The sequence below is a fragment of the Equus quagga genome, unplaced genomic scaffold, assembly GCF_021613505.1.
Source record: "Equus quagga isolate Etosha38 unplaced genomic scaffold, UCLA_HA_Equagga_1.0 220_RagTag, whole genome shotgun sequence".
NCBI classification, from domain to species: domain Eukaryota; kingdom Metazoa; phylum Chordata; class Mammalia; order Perissodactyla; family Equidae; genus Equus; species Equus quagga.
In genome coordinates, this window is record NW_025799647.1 from 587,160 (window position 1) to 604,223 (window position 17,064).

Consider the following 17,064-nt stretch of genomic DNA (forward strand, 5'->3'; position numbering starts at 1 on the left):
GACAAAATGCAAAAGCAACTGGACAATACAAACTCAAAAACTCAGCCATGACAAAATAAGACGTTTTTGGAGAATGCAATTCCAAAAGTAGAGGGGGAAAACTTTAACAAAGAAAAGCCAGGAACACAAACATCAACAGAAACGTTTCACTAACCTAATAAAGTATCACCATCAGTTCATAAGGTATCGGTGGTTTCCACATTACGCTCCCTCAAAATTTAGAGTACTGCAAACTATTGCCAAATGCGTAATTTCTCAAAGAAAGACACTCAACTTAGAATTCTTAAAGTTCAAATTTTCTCCAATGAAACAAACATTTTACATCACTCCTATGCAAACAAGGACCAAGCAAAAGATTAAAGAACACGGACAACTAACATTAACACTTGTAAACAAATGACCATGTCCACTTACTTGTGGTTTTAAGATCATTTAATATGATTAGGTACAACTGAAACCAAGATAAGTTAAATTTAGGGCATCAGTCTGGCAAATGTCCAGGATTCCTAATACCAGAACAAGTTTAAGAATCACCAATTTGGGTCATTAACACCCTATTAAAAATGCAGACTTGTGAAAAGGTTTGCCACCTCTCCTTTTTACATATCATATCCATGTTAACATATCTGTTCAAATTCTTTACTATTTAGCTAGCAGATGCACTAAGTACAGTAAAGTAACATAAGAACAAGCTTATTGAGCTTTTTAAGCAAGGTAGGGCTGGACTCGAGATACATCATCCTCAAACTTCTCCTTACAGAACTAGGTGAAAAGAATCTACAGAAAACAAAAGTTGCACTACGCCCTGCAAAGGCTGGTCCTAAAACTTTGCTGAAGCCTATACTCCTCATGTGACTGCTCAGGCCCTGGATCTGGGAAGTAAGGCTAACTTGTTGGTTCAAACCTACCCTCAGACATCTCTGCCATTAGCTCAAAGAAAGGGTCTTATTCTAATGCTTTACTGTATAACAAGTATCCGTAACACTAAAATAGTACACCACTGATATTTACCTCCTCAAAAGGAAAGAGATGAAAGGAAAAAAAAGTCAACCGGTAAAATGTCAAAGTGCACACACCATACTACCCTGAGTTATATTTAAAAAGCCCAAGGGAAAAAAACTGCCAAAGCCCAACTTCTTGCTGGCTTGTACAGCCTTCAGAGATACACTATGAAGAACAAACCTAGGTTCCACTATTTTAAGTAAGACCGGTGCCCTCCATGCAAGTGAATTAACAAGTATACCACAAACTCTCCCTAGCACCAGCCTCATGTTACAAGGATCAGCTTCACCATTTCACGGCCTAAGTTCTAGTCTTGGATACAGAGGAATGTGGCCTTCACATGAATGTAACAAAAACCTTTCAAAGCTATCCCCAAAAGGAGATTCTCACTACCCAATCCCCACTCTGTGGGGAAGCCAAAATCAATCTTTCTAGCACTTCTAATTCAGCTTCCTCAAAATCCCTGCAAGGCTGGGGCACATGAATCTATGCTGTTAAGTGTGGTTTTGGGGTTCTGAACAAGACTTCCTGGGTTCTAACACCCAGTCCATTTACCTGCTCTTCTCTTTGGCCTTGCATTTCCTCCTGTAAAACAGTATAGTTTTGGAAATTGAGTGAATATGCAAGCAAGGCACTTAAAACCATGTCCAGCTACTATGTGTTATTCACTGTTACCAAATATTTATCTAGCCTAGCACTCAAATGGAGGATTAAGAAAATCCAGTCTCCAAGATTCCTAGAACAGTAAAGCTCACTACCTGTAGGTATAAAGCTCTAACGTTTAATCAAGATGGATGGAGAACTTTAGCTAGTTACCACTATTAAATTGTTTTCCTGTTGACATATTGTCACATCTCTGTCTCAGGACTAAATGGAAAAGCAAGTCAACGTCCTTTAAAGCATTCATGAACACTGACCAGAGAAAAAGCTTCGTGTTGATCTCTGACCAAACTTCTATTACCATCTTTAAGATAGGCATGAAACATCAAAGTTTACAATGTTTCCCAAAGTGTCCTCCTCTGGACTACAAGACGAAGAGCATGGGAGGGTCACATGCAAGGAAAACGGTCATAAACTACTGTCAGCTGTCACTGTTTTTGAACAGTTCACTGACTTCTCTGCCCATCTTCTGACCAGCCTGGAAAAGTCACAAGTACTACCTAAATTTTTAATTAAAAATAAAAGAAATCTATCATCCAAACAGCTCCAATTCCCTACAAGGGACTTTAAAGGTGATGAATGCAGATGGGGAGGAAGGGAGGAGTAAATAGCATACTTCCTTCAGACACACAGACAAAAGCAGTTTTATAATCTTTTATTATCAATAACAAACAGCTGCTTTAACGTCTTGGCCAGGCAGCTGTTAAAGGGTGGGTGGGAGGACACCCTTAGCCCTGACAAGAAAAACTCAAATTAAGCCTTTATGTACAAGCAAATTTAGAGCTCTTTTAAGTGTCCAAAGCTATTAATTAGTTTAATTGAGGCATTAAACTAATTCTGAATTAACATATTTGAATAACCAGGAACTAAAATGTTCAAATTTTTTCTAGTACAAAAAATTAAATTTGCTTTAGTTATAAAAGAGCTCTGTCAATATACACAAACTATATACTTCAGACATTCACAAAAATGTGAGCAGAAGGCTTATCAAAAGACATTTAATACAATTAGTTTTCAACAACCCCCTGGTGGTCCACATCTACAAAGATATCCAGCCCAACCCAACCCCCCTCCAAACCCCACCCCCACAGAAAAGCACATACTTACCAGAATTTTTAGCAAGTATGGTTTGGGAATTTGTTTTTTTAAAAAAGGCCCCCAGGGCAAGTTATTTACAGTTTAATTGCCACTGTCAACGGATCTGGACCGGGACCGGGACCGGGATCTGGACCTCTGGCGATCCACAGATGCTGGAGACTTAGATCTACTTGAAGAACCACGTTTCTGGCTCTTCTCAGGCACAGGAGACCTACTAACAGAACGGGACTTGCTCCGACTCCGGCTCCTGCTCCTCGACCGGCTGTAAGACTTGCGACTCCGGGAACGAGATCGGCTACGAGACCTAGAGGAACTCCTGGTCCGGGAACGAGACCTGCTTCGTGACCTACTAGAAAGGAAGAAAAACAGAAACAAAAAACCTAAGTGGCAAGTCCTACAAATCCATTAAATAAAACTGTGACTTAAACACATTAAAGAGATACCTGTGCCTTTTGCTGCCTTCAATTAATTTGATTTTTCTCCCATTTATTTCCTTTCCAGAAAGTTTCTCAATAGCATTCTTTAAGTCACCATAAGAGGCAAACTCAACCACCCTAAAATGAATAAAAATAATCTGTAAGGTTACATACACCTTATGGTCTCACAAACTGTATACAGCAGTCTACATTAAGTATCTTTGCTCTGCTCATTTCGTTATTGCTACATTAACAATCTTATCTCTTGACAGATAACAGAGCACTAAAGGAAGGTTTCTCAACCTCCGAACCGTTGACATTTTAAGCCAGATAATTCTTTACTGTGGGGGGTTTCCTGTACATTGTACCATGTTCAGCAGCATCCCTGGCCTCTACTCACAAGATGCCAGTAGCACCCTCAACCAGCTACAAGCACCGAACACGTCTCCAGACACTACCAATTGTCCCCTGACGAGCAAACTCACCCCTGAGTGAGAAGCACTGCATTCAACCCTGTCCCAATTTGAAGTAATCAGGAACATTCACGGTAAAAATTTCAGGATTTTAAAAGGCTCTTAGCATCTTCAGCACACTCACCCTTCATTTAATTTAGGCCGATGTGCATCAGCAAAGGTTACTTCCCCAGCTTGTCTCATGAAATCTTTGAGATCCTTAACACAAGACAACCATGTCAAGCAGAGAAAAGGAAACGTGACAGACAAACAACCACATGGTATAAAAACAAGACTACTGAAAGAGAAGATGTTAGATAAAGTACAAACATGGTAATTACCACACTTGTAGTCTATCAGAATTCAAAAATTATCTATATCAGGGCACGAAATAAGCAAATAGCATATTGCTTTTAAGCAAAATGCCACAGAAAATTCAGATTTTAACATTAAAGTAGTATTAGTCTATACTGAGCTCAATACAAAAGGAAAAAAACAAAAAAAAGAACAAAACAAAAACAAAAACAAAAAGGAACAGTACATATTTTTAAAGCAAAGACTAAAGTAGAAATTTTATATTTAAGAACAGAACATTTACAAGACACCAGTTATTTTGTGCCCCATATGCCATTAAAAAAGTTTACTTTACCTTCATTATTATTTCCCTAGGCTAGTCAAGCAGCAAACCATTAATCGGTCGGAGAAACCTTCATGACATATGCCCGACTGGCTCTTCGCCACCCACTTGAAGGACACTACCCAATGGATGGAAGCCTTTAATCGCACAGCCCTCCCTATTAGCAGACTACTGGCGGATGCAGACATGTTCTACTCTTGTGCAGTTACCAAGGACCACTTTACTGCGATCAGGATTCCAACGACCACCTAATTTCGTATCTTTCAACGATTTTCGACCAGGACCTCTTATTCGGAAGCGTTACAGGAAGACAGCTCTCAACTTAGGAATCAGATCACGTTATCAACGCTCTGGGATCGCTGCAACCTGGCACTTCAAGTAAGTGCACCGATTACGTCTAGACCGGCAAACACAGATCTAGAGGTGGCCAATTGATCACTGTAGGAGCTGACTGGCAAAGTCAACCAGGCCCAACCAAGAGTGACCAAGACAACGATTAGGATAACCCACAGGCACTCCTCGTCATAAGGCCAACGACACAGATAGGCTGGCAAATAAAGGGTTTAATATTTGGTTAAAATTGATTTTAAAAAACAAGAAAATATATCCTCAAAACATTTACATTTGATCACTAATATTAAAATTCAAAACATCCCCCAGTTACGTTTAATTAAAATTTTAAAATTACAATTAAATCCATTAATTTAATTAAACATAAAACTACTTTTAATGAAACATATTAATAAAAATTAGCTACCCATTAATTTTTAAAAAGCCACATTAAAATATCTCAAAACTGTATTTCAACAAACCTGCCAGCTGACTCTTGAAGATAAATTCTCAACTATAAGCCGATTTTCTGTTCTTACAGGTGGAGCATTTCTGAGGAAGAAAATGAGTACTCACAATGGAAGAAATGCAGTAAGGTGCACCTATTGTGTTCAACTGTGGGCAAGTTCAAGCAGTCAGATACAAGTCACTCAAATGGCTTCCATCAACAGTTTCTGCATTGTTTTTATACGAATCGTTATACAGACTTAAAACAGTGGACTAACACAGGAATAACGTAACACATTATACGATAAAGACCAGAATCACTCACTGCTAATGGTTTTAAACATTATAAATACTCCTTTTGCAGTAATGACTGTTCAAAGCAGCCATCCGCCATCCGTCACATACCGTCTATCATTTCGAGGCCTTCGACTACTAAAACGGTCAGAGTAGCGTCCTCTACCTCTCCCACCTCGAGATCGAGCCCTAGCATGTTCAATAGTAACCCTGCAGGAAGGGAACAAAAACCTCCATTATCCACTTAAGCTATATGAGAGATCTACTTAGAGAAATGTCCCAGCTGACCCAGTCTGCTCTACTTTATAGTTATAAAACTAAAGAGACGACTCCCACCTTTCACTGCACAGTTCTTTTCCATCAAGTTCATATACAGCGTCATCCGCATCCCTGGGATCCTCAAATTCCTAAATTGAAGCACAAAAAAAAGGTAACATGTAACACGGCTTTAAACTTTAAAAGTGTATCCCACAACACATTAGGAGCACTAAAAACCTGAGAGAGAAGGGGAGTATCTCCTAAAGACAGTGCTGTGGAGATAAACCTGATTGGACAAGCGACCAGGAGTGGTCTCCCTCCAGCCAGCAGAGAAGTTCTTTGATCCCCTAAGGAAACCCACCACCTTAAGGACTCAACACTCTCTAAAGCTCCTCCACCTGGACTCAGTAAGATCAAACACACTCCTTACCAAAATCTTTACCTACTTAACCACAGATGATCGATCAGTCTAAACACTTACCACAAAACCAAAGCCTCTTTTCAGATCAATGTCTCTTATCCGTCCATACCCCTTGAAGAATCTCTCCACGTCCTTCTCCCTGGCCGCTGGGTTTAGCCTCCCGATGAACACCCGACAGCCACTCATGACGTCCGGCTAGGATGTCCTGTTAGGAAATAATCCAATTGAGACAATACCAGTGAATGTCCGAGGAATGCCTGCTCAAGGGGTCAAAAACATAAACAGCATAAAATAAAATGTTTACCCGGTGATGTTACAAACAAGATTGCCAAGAGTGCCTCTTATTAGGCCAGGTCCCTTGCAGACAAAATTAAAACTCGGCTCCCAACACGATCCTTCCCTGGGCCCAGACCGCAGCAACCGCAACGCCCACTGCCGCCTCCGGAACTGCGCAGCCGCACACTCTCCCCGGCTCTTCTGGCCCCCTCCCATCTGCCGCAGTTAGGAAAGGCCGAGAAGTGCGGGCGGAGCCGGCCCCGCCCTCCGCCGGGCCAGCCCAATGGCGACGGGCCGCGCGCGCGCCGCCGCCTCCCGGGAGCGTCACAGCGGGGGGAAGCCGGAATCTCGCGACGCCGCGGCCGCGCCTGCGCCCACAGCGCCGGGCGGACGCCGGGCAGCTACAAAATGGCGGCGGCGGAGCCGGCGGTGGGAGAGCCGCGCGTGCCGAGCTCCCTTTTCCCTCCCCCGTCCCCGCCCCCGCCGTGCCGGAGTCCCTGTGCCCGCCCGCGGGAAGCCCTACCCGCACCCCGAGCAAAGGTCTCGGCCCGCCACTCGGGGGGTTCGGAGTGAAGAGGCAGAGAGGCAGGGAGGGGCATCCAACCCCTCGGTGTGAGAATGACCGTGACCACGACCGCCCTTCCACCTTCGCTTCCCCTCAAACAAGACCCCCAGGGAGACGTGCCCCAGCGCCCACCTCGAGTAAACTGCGCTCATTGGACTCCGTCCTCCGCAAAGAGAGCAGCCCCGGCCACTCGCCATCTGAGCGGCCATGAAGAAGCCTCGATCCGAGAAGCCTTGCCCTCAAAGTGAACCACTCACCTACCGGACAGGAGCTGTGGCAGCTGAGCCCCAGAGAGGTCCGTAGTCTGCGACGGAGCCGGCAGCCTCCCCGCAGACCAGGACCCAGCTCGCCTACGTCTGCCCACAACTGACGCACTTACTGCTCGGGCGTTCCACAAAATGGAGGGCGCGCCCCTGCGTCACTTCCGGCACCGCCCCGGGACCTCCCCGCTGGATCCCGGGACGCCGTTTCCGTGGGCCCCGCCCTGGGACCGCGACCGTCCGGGCGACCCTCCCGCGGGGGGCGGGGCCTGGTGGGGGCGCGGCCGCCAGGTGACCGGCGCCCCGGGGACAGCCCGTGGAGGACGTTCGCCTCTGCCGGGCCGTGACGTTGGCTTCGTCATATCTCTCCCGTGAACGCGCCCTAGGACAAATGACACCTCTGTTTTATCTACATTTTTTCTTAGATACTTCGAAGCGTGCTGGGTAAGGGAAACTCAGGCTTTGCAAAAGTACCTGGCCATCTCTGGTCCCTTGCTGGCGCTCCTTGATGTTCAAGTGACTTTTAACCCTACCGCGGACGTGTGGTTTAGTGATGGTTAAAAAGACTAAGGAACCTCGGGAGTTTTTAAATGGAAGGTTTCTGCGTGATGAAATATTGAAACGGGAACTGCAGCCAGGAGGCCATCCTCAATTGAGGCCAGAATGCAGATTTCTGCATTTCCACTACTCTAGGACTGCGCTGGCTGGAAAAAGTTTCAGGCTACTTTTAAGTCCAGGGGGTATCTGATTAAGCCTGCTGGTGGGGTTTCTGGAGTGTAACATGGAAGTCTACCGTTCTTCAGGCACTGTGTCTTTTCAAAGTGGGTGTGAAACGTGGTCCTCCCCATCCCTAACTCCACGTTTTCCCAGTAAGCTTGGCACGCTTAGAAATTTAGGCATTAAGAGACCGATGGTGCAAAGGTTCCTGTTCTTCATGCTTTCAGGTGCAACCCAAGGCACCCCATTTTTGAGACGTGCCCGGAATCTGAGGTTGCTGCTTGCAACTAGAGTCACACGGAGATAAAGTAGTTCGAGAAAGAGAACTACAGGCTCTTACTGTTCTCCGGCGCCGGAGCAAGTCTGGGTTAGAACTTGGATAGTTTGTATGGCTGAGCTCGTCCATTCATCCTTTTTCATGGTATTTTAAAAAGTGCTTCAGCACGTACACAATAAAATTGTGAAATTAGTTATCTATGGTGTGTGGAATTAAAGATGGAGTTAAACGAAAATATGTATTAGCTAAATTAAAAGAAAACATCTTTAGCTGCTAGCCTGATCAACATTAGCATTTCATAATGCGCAAGTTGTCCCAGGTACCAGTACTTACTTAATTACATTTGTTTGCTTTCTGCATAATTAAAAAAATCGGCCTTCCAATTATTTTCTACCTTTTGTGTTGACTATGAAGCGACTGCTTGTGATTTCACTCACTAAATATTTTTCTTGCAATAAGAGAAAGTAATCTGGGAAAGCTTTTCTGGGGGTGAAAAACAAGACTGATGGTGCGGACACCATGGAAAAAGTTGCTGCCTTCGGCCCGCGGTGGTGTGGTTCCCTTCAGGACTAATGGTTTTATAAAGCTTTTTCTCTTGATTTATTGACAGTTAAAAAGTTTCTCATTTTCACAAAGGTAGTTTTTCATTAGCAGTGCCTAGTGACTTAATCTCCTGTGTTTTAAACCACTTGTCTTCTGCAATGTTTGTTTTTTCTGTGACAGCTGCCTGGTAAGTCTCCCTCCCAGATTCTTACCAGTTTCTCCGATAAACACAAAATCTTCCATGAGCAGAATCACTCTCCGTCCTCTGTGATCCTACAGTATTCTGTGTGTACCCGTATGATTCCCGTCACCACTGCCTTGTAATAAAGATATGTGTTAGTCATGTTTTTGTTTTCTGGATATGCCTAGCACAGAAAAGACTCAATATTTGTAGACCTGGATTTACAATTAGCATTCTTTTTTAGATTGTACTGTTCCTGTATTAATGTTTCAACACAATGGCTTGGCATCCTTTTCCTAAGGCATCCAAGTAAGTAGCAAATCTTAGGTAAGGGAAAAATGCAGAGAAATCACAGATTAAAATAAACACGGAGTTGACTGGCCATCTCTGTTGGGGGCTTTCAGTATAACTGGGATGTTTCATTCATCACATTCCTGATTTCATCTAACTTGGGCATCAGCAGATTACAACCTGTGGGCTTAATCCAGCCTGCCACTTGTTTTTGTACCGCCCGAGGATGGTTTTACATTTATAATGTAGAGTATGAGAAGAATCAAAAGAAGAAGAATATTTCATGACATTATAATGAAATTGTATGAAATTCAAATGTCGGTATCCATCAATCAAGTTTTTTGAACACAGCCACTGCTGCTCATTTACTTATTGTCTACATCTCTTGTCCTGCTCCAAAAGCAGGACTGAATAGTTGCAATAGAGACCAAATGGGCCTCAATACCTAGAATGTTTACTGCCTGGCCCTTTACACAAATCGTTCCCCGACCCCTGAGCTGATTCCTAAACTTTAAACTGCCCTGTGAATGCTCCACCCAACTCCTGTGTCAGAGAATAAAACCACAAACAAGGAGACAGAATTCGATCTTTATTTTTAAGTAGAGTTTATCTTACTCCAATTATAAAAAGAAATATATACTCTTTATCACAAAAATGTTCAAGGGGAAAAATAATTGAAAGAGAAGAACACAAAATCCATCTCGTGAAATCAACCTCTGATTATATTTTGCTGTATTTCCTTCTTGTGTTTTTTTCTTCCTTAGAGTTTAATACATGTTTTATTTTCCAATTCAAAAGTAATACATCAGCACTTTTAAAAACACAGATATGAGAGTTTAAAAGGCCATCCTTATTCCCAACGCTGAGGGATAACTATTTGGCTTTTTATAATTTCCGTTTAGTGTTTTCCTGTAAGCACAACTGTGTTTTCAAAATATGAGTCATCTTCGTATATAGAATTTGGTATCATGAGGGGTTTTTTATTCATAAAACTTAATCATGGGTATTTTTCCATGTTTCTTGTTTTAATGTATTTATGATCAAAAGTGTATATCCAAATTTGTATCTGTTTTTCCACTTAACATGACACAACTACATGACTGGGGAAAATATTCATTCTGACCAGCAATTCTGTTTTTTCTGAAAGTGTCCTAAATATCACCAGATGCTTTAAAATTTGTACCGAAAACTCCCAACATTAAGAAAAAGTCTTGCTTCCTTGCTTCTAGCTAATAATTCTGAAGATTTGCAAGAGTATCCTTAAGGAATTAATCTTGGAAAAGTATAGTTTTTTAAAATGTTCAGTTTTAGACTCAGATTCAGCCCTGCATACCTATCTGACTTCTTTCTATTCCTACATCTTGGAGTCTTTATTGTTGTTGTTGAATAGTGCACAATAATTAAAATACCTGTGAACCCAGTTCTTTCATTTGAGTGCCTGGATCAGTGTTTGTCAACACCAGCTGCACCGTAAAATCACCTGGGGAGTGTCTGTAACATTCTGCTGCCTGGGTCCCTACGAGCAGAAATTCGGATTTCACTGGTGGGGGGGTGGAGGTGATTCTAATACTTAGGAGGCTTGGAGGAGTGCTGACCTGGATCTAGGAACTTGCTATTTTGTCCTTTATAAAATCTGTCTGTTGCCTGGCTCCATCTTCCCTCCAAGTTCTCATATCTCACTCAGGTTATGGCTGGAGTTCTGAATGGGGCAGTCATGGGGAAGCAGATTTGGCACACAAACCATTTTAACATTAAGATCAACTTAAATTCAGGGTCCTAAGTGTATCCTCCTTACCATCCCTCTTTATATTGACCTCTGCCATTTCCTGAGCTGTGTTAAGGACGTTACACACGTTATCTCAATCAGTCCTGAAGCCAGCCCTTGCATGTAGGTGTTACAACATTTTTTAAATGAGGAAACTGAGGCTTAGAGAATCTAACCATCTGTTCTGCCTAGAAAATCCACGTTCTGATTTTCCAATCAAGGCGCTTTCGCAAAAGCTGCAGCATGAGCTTCATGTGATACCTGTGTGTGCACTAGAGTGGCCCCAGAAATCCCAGAAACAGGAAGCACTTCTGCTGAATTTGCGGAGTCCTGACCATCAAGGCCAGAGGAGTTTGCAGTGCGGTAGAACTTAGAATAGGCAGAGCATCTCTGATGGGGATTGAATGAAGGAAAAACAGGGCAGTATCTTTAGAGAGATGGGGCACAGAAGGTCAGCATAAGGGCTCTTGAGAGTATTTCCTTAGGTGAGGATAGAAAGTAATACTTACTAATTCAGAATTCATTAACAAAACTTAGAAATTATAGGTTCATAGCCTAGTGCTTATTTGATGTCAGGTCGTGCTATGAATTAACACGCAATTTAAATTCTAGCTTTAGCTGCTGTTTCTGTCCCACTTTTACTTCTACTCTCAATTATCCTCTCTCAAAGAATCAGTTGGGTGCTATTTCAAATGCAGATTCCCAGTGCCCTTTTCCCAGAGAGCCTGATTCAGAAGTCTGAGGCTCAGGAATCTGAATATTGAACTGGTACCCAATCAGGTGGGTCCCACTATAGTTTGCAACAGCTAACCAGACCTGCACTGTTAGGTTCTCCCCTCCCTTTCTCAATATCTCAGCGGCCATTCTGTGCTTTCACTCGTCTTCTCAAGCAACCATTTTTTCTTCATTGTGAGCAGGTGTATTAGTTATCTATTACTGTGTAACAAGTTACCCCCAAATTTAGCAGCTTAAAACAGCAAACATTATCTCATAGTGTCTGCGAGTCAGGAATTCAGGAGCAGCTTGACTGGGCAGATCTGGCTTAGAGTCTCATGAAGCTTGTCTCATGCAGACAAGCTGTTGGCTGGGACTCCCGTCTTCTCTAAAGTCTCAACTAAGCCAATTTCCTTCCAGACTCATTCACGTGACTATTGACGGGCCTCAGTTCCTTGCTGGCTGTCGGCTGGAGACTTCAGTTCCTTTCCATGTGGGCCTCTCCCTAAGCTGCCTGAATGTCCTCACAAGGGGGTAGCTGGCTTCCCCAAGAGAGAGTGATTGGAGAGAGAGAGAGTGCACCCAAGATGGAAGCTATAGTCTTTTTATAACCTAGTCTCAGACATGACGTACCATAGCATGTTAGTTTCCTAGAGCTGTCATCACCAAGTATCAAAAACTGAGTGGATTAAAACAACAGGAATTTATCGTGTCGCTGTTCTGGAAGCTAGAAGTCCTGAATCAAGGCAGGGCCGCACTCCGTCTGACAGCCCCAGGGGAGGATCCTTCCTTACCTCTTCCTAGTTTCTGCTGTTTGCCAGCAGTTCTCAATGTTCCTGGCTGGTGGTAGATGCATCGCTTCAGTCACATGGCCATCTTCTCCTGTGCATCTTCACGTCATCTTCCTTCTGTGCATGTCTGTCTTTGTTTGAATTCGCGTCCAAATTTCCCCCTTTTTTTTTTTTAAGATTTTTATTTTTCCTTTTTCTCCCCAAAGCCCCCGGGTACATAGTTGTGTATTTTTAGTTGTGGGTCCTTCTAGTTGTGGCATGTGGGACGCCGCCTCAGCATGGCTTGATGAGCGGCGCCCTGTCCACACCCAGGATCTGAACCGGTGAAACCCTGGGCCACAGAAGCGGAGTGTGCGAACTTAACCACTCAGCCACGGGGCCGGCCCCCAAGTTTCCCTTTTTATAAGGCCACCAATCATAGTGAGTTACAGCCCACCCTAATGACCTCGTTTTAACTTGATTACCTCTTTAAAGACTCTACGTCCAAATAAGGTCACGTCTGAAGTACTGGGGGTTAAGACTTCAACATACCTTCATTGAGGGGGGGAACACAATTTAATCCATAACACGTAGCCTCTGCCATATGCTATTGGTCACACAGCCCAACTCTGGTACAGTGTGGGAGAGAGCTACACAGGTTGTGAGAATCAGGAGGAGGGCAAGACTGAGGGTCTTCTTGGACGCTGACCACCACACTCCTTCCTGCTTCACATAGAAAATAGAAGTTATCAGACGACCATTGCCTCAGTCTCTCTCCCCTCCATCTTCAAATTACGCATCTTCTTCTTGTCTGTCTCAGAGAAAGAGAGAGCTTAATTTCTTTCCATGGCTTTGATTCTTCATGTACCAGATTCCGGACCTCGCTCCATCAGTTATCTTTCTCTTCTTTTTCTATCTTAAGTCCCACCCTCTCCATTAGCTCTTTAATCCTTAACTGTCAAACCTGCTTCGTTTCCCTCTTTAAAACTTTTTTAAAAAAAAAAACCTCCTGTTACCTATGTCACTTGTCGAGCTGCCCCGTGCCACCAACACATTTCTTAGTGGAGCAGGCAGTCTTTACGTTCCGAGATGCCACTTTCTCAGGCTCTCATTCACCTCCAGCCAGACGTCCACCCCGCCTCTCCACTGAAACTGCTCTCAACATTCACACCAACCTAATTGCAAAATCCAGTGGCCCTTTTACAGTCTTCATCCTCCTTCATAAAAGCTGCCATTCATCCTTCCCTTACTGTATGCCAGGCACAGCGGGCGGGGCCGTGGGTTTGTTAGTGAATTCGGCCCTTAGACAGCTCTCTAAAGTCCGTTCATATGCTCCCTTTTTATTTTTTTAATCTGTTGAAACCACAGCTCAAAGTCACACAGCTGGAAACGGTGGAAACTTAACTGAACCCAGTGTGCCTTCTCTAACTCTGTAGTTCTAAAGGATTTTCTTTCCGAAGTTAAAAGGGCTGCTCAAACGTGAAATCAAAAATGTTATAGCATTTTTTAAGTCAGGATAGAAATTTTTGCATCACAGGGAAGTAACTTCAGCGCCGTTTTCGTCTCTGTGTTACAATGTGAGCCAGACTGTGTAAAATGAATTGAGCAGAAGCTGTTACTAGTGAGGATGGAAGCATCCAGGCTGCGTTACAGGTGACATCTGCAGGCCGAGTCACCCGGGGGAAGCAGCTGAGCCCGTGAGCTAAGCAGGCAGGAGCCGGAGTCAGATGTGCATTGGAATTTGAGGTCCACTGCTTGCTATGGTATGCTCCAGAGACTGAAATAGGGCCTGGCACATCGTAGGCACACCAACAATTTTTGTTAAGGAGTGAATCTATGACTTTCAGCATGTTGCTGGACCTTTCTAAGCCTCAGTTTCCTCATGGGAGAAATAGATCAATAGTAGTACTTAATTCATAGGATTGTTATGAGGATGAAGTAAGGGAATGCATGTGATGTATTTGATCCAGTTACTCGCTCATTTCAGTTATATAATAAGTGGTGTGGGCAGCCGTGTCGCTCCATCCAGAAAGGACAGAAGTGAAAGTGGAGGTTAAGCTGCTGTAACAAAGAGAACCAACAAGACAGTGACTAAAGATCATGGAAATTTCTTTCTCACGCTCCAAAATCGTCTGCAGGTAAAATATAAAAGACTGAAACATTCCAAAGTCCAAACCATTCAAAGGATTAATAAAAAGAGAGAGAAAGAACTGGACAAGGGCCATGTCTACCCAAGAGCCACCCCCCAGTGCTTCTTGTCCTCTACACCTGCTCCGCCCCCTAGCTGTCAGGAACTGGAGACTGACCATCACTGGGTCTGTCCATCTTTGCTATCAAGAGGGAATTCTCAAAAGTATGAACTCCCTATACCAATTCGTAATAGAGCCACTGTGGTGGCGTACACGTCCCCCCAGAGAGATATCCTCCAGCTCAGCCCCAATCCTGGAAAGTATTCTTTTCTGATACAGTAATTATGGTCAAGGCACACAGGACCAATCCAGTGAAGAACATTTGATATCCTATCTGCTTGATAAATCAGAGTACCCACAAGTGGGCCAAGTTTAGTCTGGAAGAAATGCCTTCCTCTTGCATATAGAGTTGTGGAAGGGAATGGGAAGCTCTGCCAGGTGTGTCTTCTTGATCCCTGTACCTGAAATAAACAGTCTCCTGTTTTAAGAGCTTGGATATTGAGTATTTAATTCAAATAGCCGTGACTTCGGTTAAGGAGAACTGCAATAAGACATGCTACTGATGCAACTGGACCATCCTACTGAGCTCTATAGAGATCGGGTTGAATTCACAGTGAGATACTGCTAGAAATCCAGAGCTTTAGAAACTCAGAGCCTGCTGGAAAGCCAGTGACCAGGAAAGGCCCAGCATCTCCAGTGTTAGCTCACAAGGACTGGTGCATTACTAAAAACACAAAATAACAAGTGTTATGTAGAGAAAAGGGAACCCTTATGTATTGATGGCGGGAATGGAAATTGGTACAGCCACTGTGGAAAACAGTGCAGAGATTCCTCAAAAAATTAAATATAGAAATACCATATGATCCAGCTATTCCACTTCTAGGTATCATCCAAAGAACATGAAAATACTAATTTAAAAATATATATACACTCCTATGTTCATTGCAGCATTACTCAAAAGCCAAGACTTGGAAACAACCTAAGTGCCCATCAATGGATGAATGGATAAAGAAGATGTGGTATATACATATAATGGAATACTACTCAGCCATAAAAAAAGATGAAATCTTGCCATTTGCCACAACGTGGATTGACCTTGAAGGTACTATGCTAAGTAAAATAAGTCAGATGGAGGAAGTCAAATGTAGAAGATAAAACAACAACAAACACATAGATACAGAGAATAGATTGGTGGTTACCAGAGGGGGAGGGGTGGCGAGAGGGCAAAAGGGGTAAAAGGGCACATGTGTACCGTGACAGATGGCGATTAGACTTTTGGTGGTGAACATGATGTAGTCTACACAGAAGTCAAAATATAATGATGTACACCTGAAATTTATATAATATTATAAATCAATGTTACCTCAATAAAAAGAACTAGTGCAGATTCTGGGTCTAGATCTGGGACTTCCAGGATATCTTGATTAGCCTGGAAGTTTCTACCACCCTAATTCCTGAGTAAGGCTCATGCGCTCCCAGCCAGGGACCCTTTTCAGAACAGCAGGGCACATGGAATAAATAGTTAAGTGTTGCTCAGAACAGAAGCAAAGAAAGAAGAGGCTGGAGGTAGAGACAGAGGATCAGAGTGGGGATCAACCACCGCGTTAATGAGCTTGAACTTTATCCACTGGGCACTGAGTAGATGTTGTAAGGTTTTATGCAAGAAGATAACATGATTAGATTTATGTTTTAGGGAGCAGATTGGGAGGGTGATGGTGGCCAAAATCAGTTTGGGCTCTTTATATGGCAAGAAACAGAAGCGCTGGTACAACCATCTTAAGAAAAAGAGTTGATTTATTGGCTAATATAACCAAGACTTTTACAGACAGGCCCAGCTGTAGGCTTGGCAGTGTCTCTCACATCCATCCCTTGGCTCTACTTCCTCTGAGTCAGCTTCCTTCCCAAGCTGGCTTGCCTTGTGTTAGCGAGATGCCAGCAGCCATAGCCTCACAACCTCGCGCCACCAAGGCCAGAGGAAGAGGGAGCATCCCTTCCAGAGCTTCCACTGAAGCTTCTTAGATCCTTCCGGGAACTCCAGCAAACGCTTCCTAATGTCTCATTGACATTCAGTTGGGTTATCTGCTCATCCCTGAACCTATCAGAGTGGCAGAGTGACAGCGTCTTAGTCCCTTTGGGCTGCTAAAACAGAATACCATAGACTGGGTGGCTTAACCAACAGACATTTATTTTTCACAGTTCTAGAAGCTGGACGTCCAAGATCAGGGTGCCGGCATGGTTAGGTTCTTGGTGAGGACCCTCTTTCTGGTCGTGTCCTCACATGGCCTTCCTTACCACAAGCAGGAAGAGATAGAGATCCCATATCTCCTCTTCTTTTTAAGGATATTAATTCCATCCTGAGGGCCCCATCCTCATGACCTAATCTAATCCTAATTACCTCCCAAAGGCCCTACCTCCAAATACCATCACACTAATGTTTAGGGTTTCAACATATAAACCTTGGAGGGACACAAAATTCAACCCATAGAAGAGTATGCTGATAT

At 43.5% G+C, this 17,064-nt stretch overlaps 1 protein-coding gene across 5 annotated transcripts; it reads right to left on the reverse strand.

Moving 5' to 3' along the window:
* Window positions 1-2,302: 2,302 nt before the first annotated feature.
* LOC124233756 (serine/arginine-rich splicing factor 5) lies at window positions 2,303-7,267 on the reverse strand. Of its 5 annotated transcripts, none has more exons than XM_046650934.1 (8): window positions 7,118-7,267; window positions 6,076-6,220; window positions 5,673-5,743; window positions 5,448-5,546; window positions 5,078-5,147; window positions 3,774-3,847; window positions 3,204-3,314; window positions 2,303-3,109 (listed from the first exon to the last, which is right to left on the reverse strand). In XM_046650934.1, exons 2-8 carry the CDS (start codon window positions 6,199-6,201, stop codon window positions 2,842-2,844), a joined length of 819 nt encoding a protein of 272 aa, XP_046506890.1. In that variant the 5' UTR covers window positions 6,202-6,220; window positions 7,118-7,267; the 3' UTR covers window positions 2,303-2,841. The 5 variants fall into 5 exon arrangements, with proteins under 5 accessions (XP_046506890.1, XP_046506889.1, XP_046506891.1 ...); XM_046650933.1 differs by having other exon boundaries at window positions 7,114-7,266; XM_046650935.1 differs by having other exon boundaries at window positions 2,303-3,106; window positions 6,989-7,124.
* Between the last annotated feature and the right edge of the window lie 9,797 nt (window positions 7,268-17,064).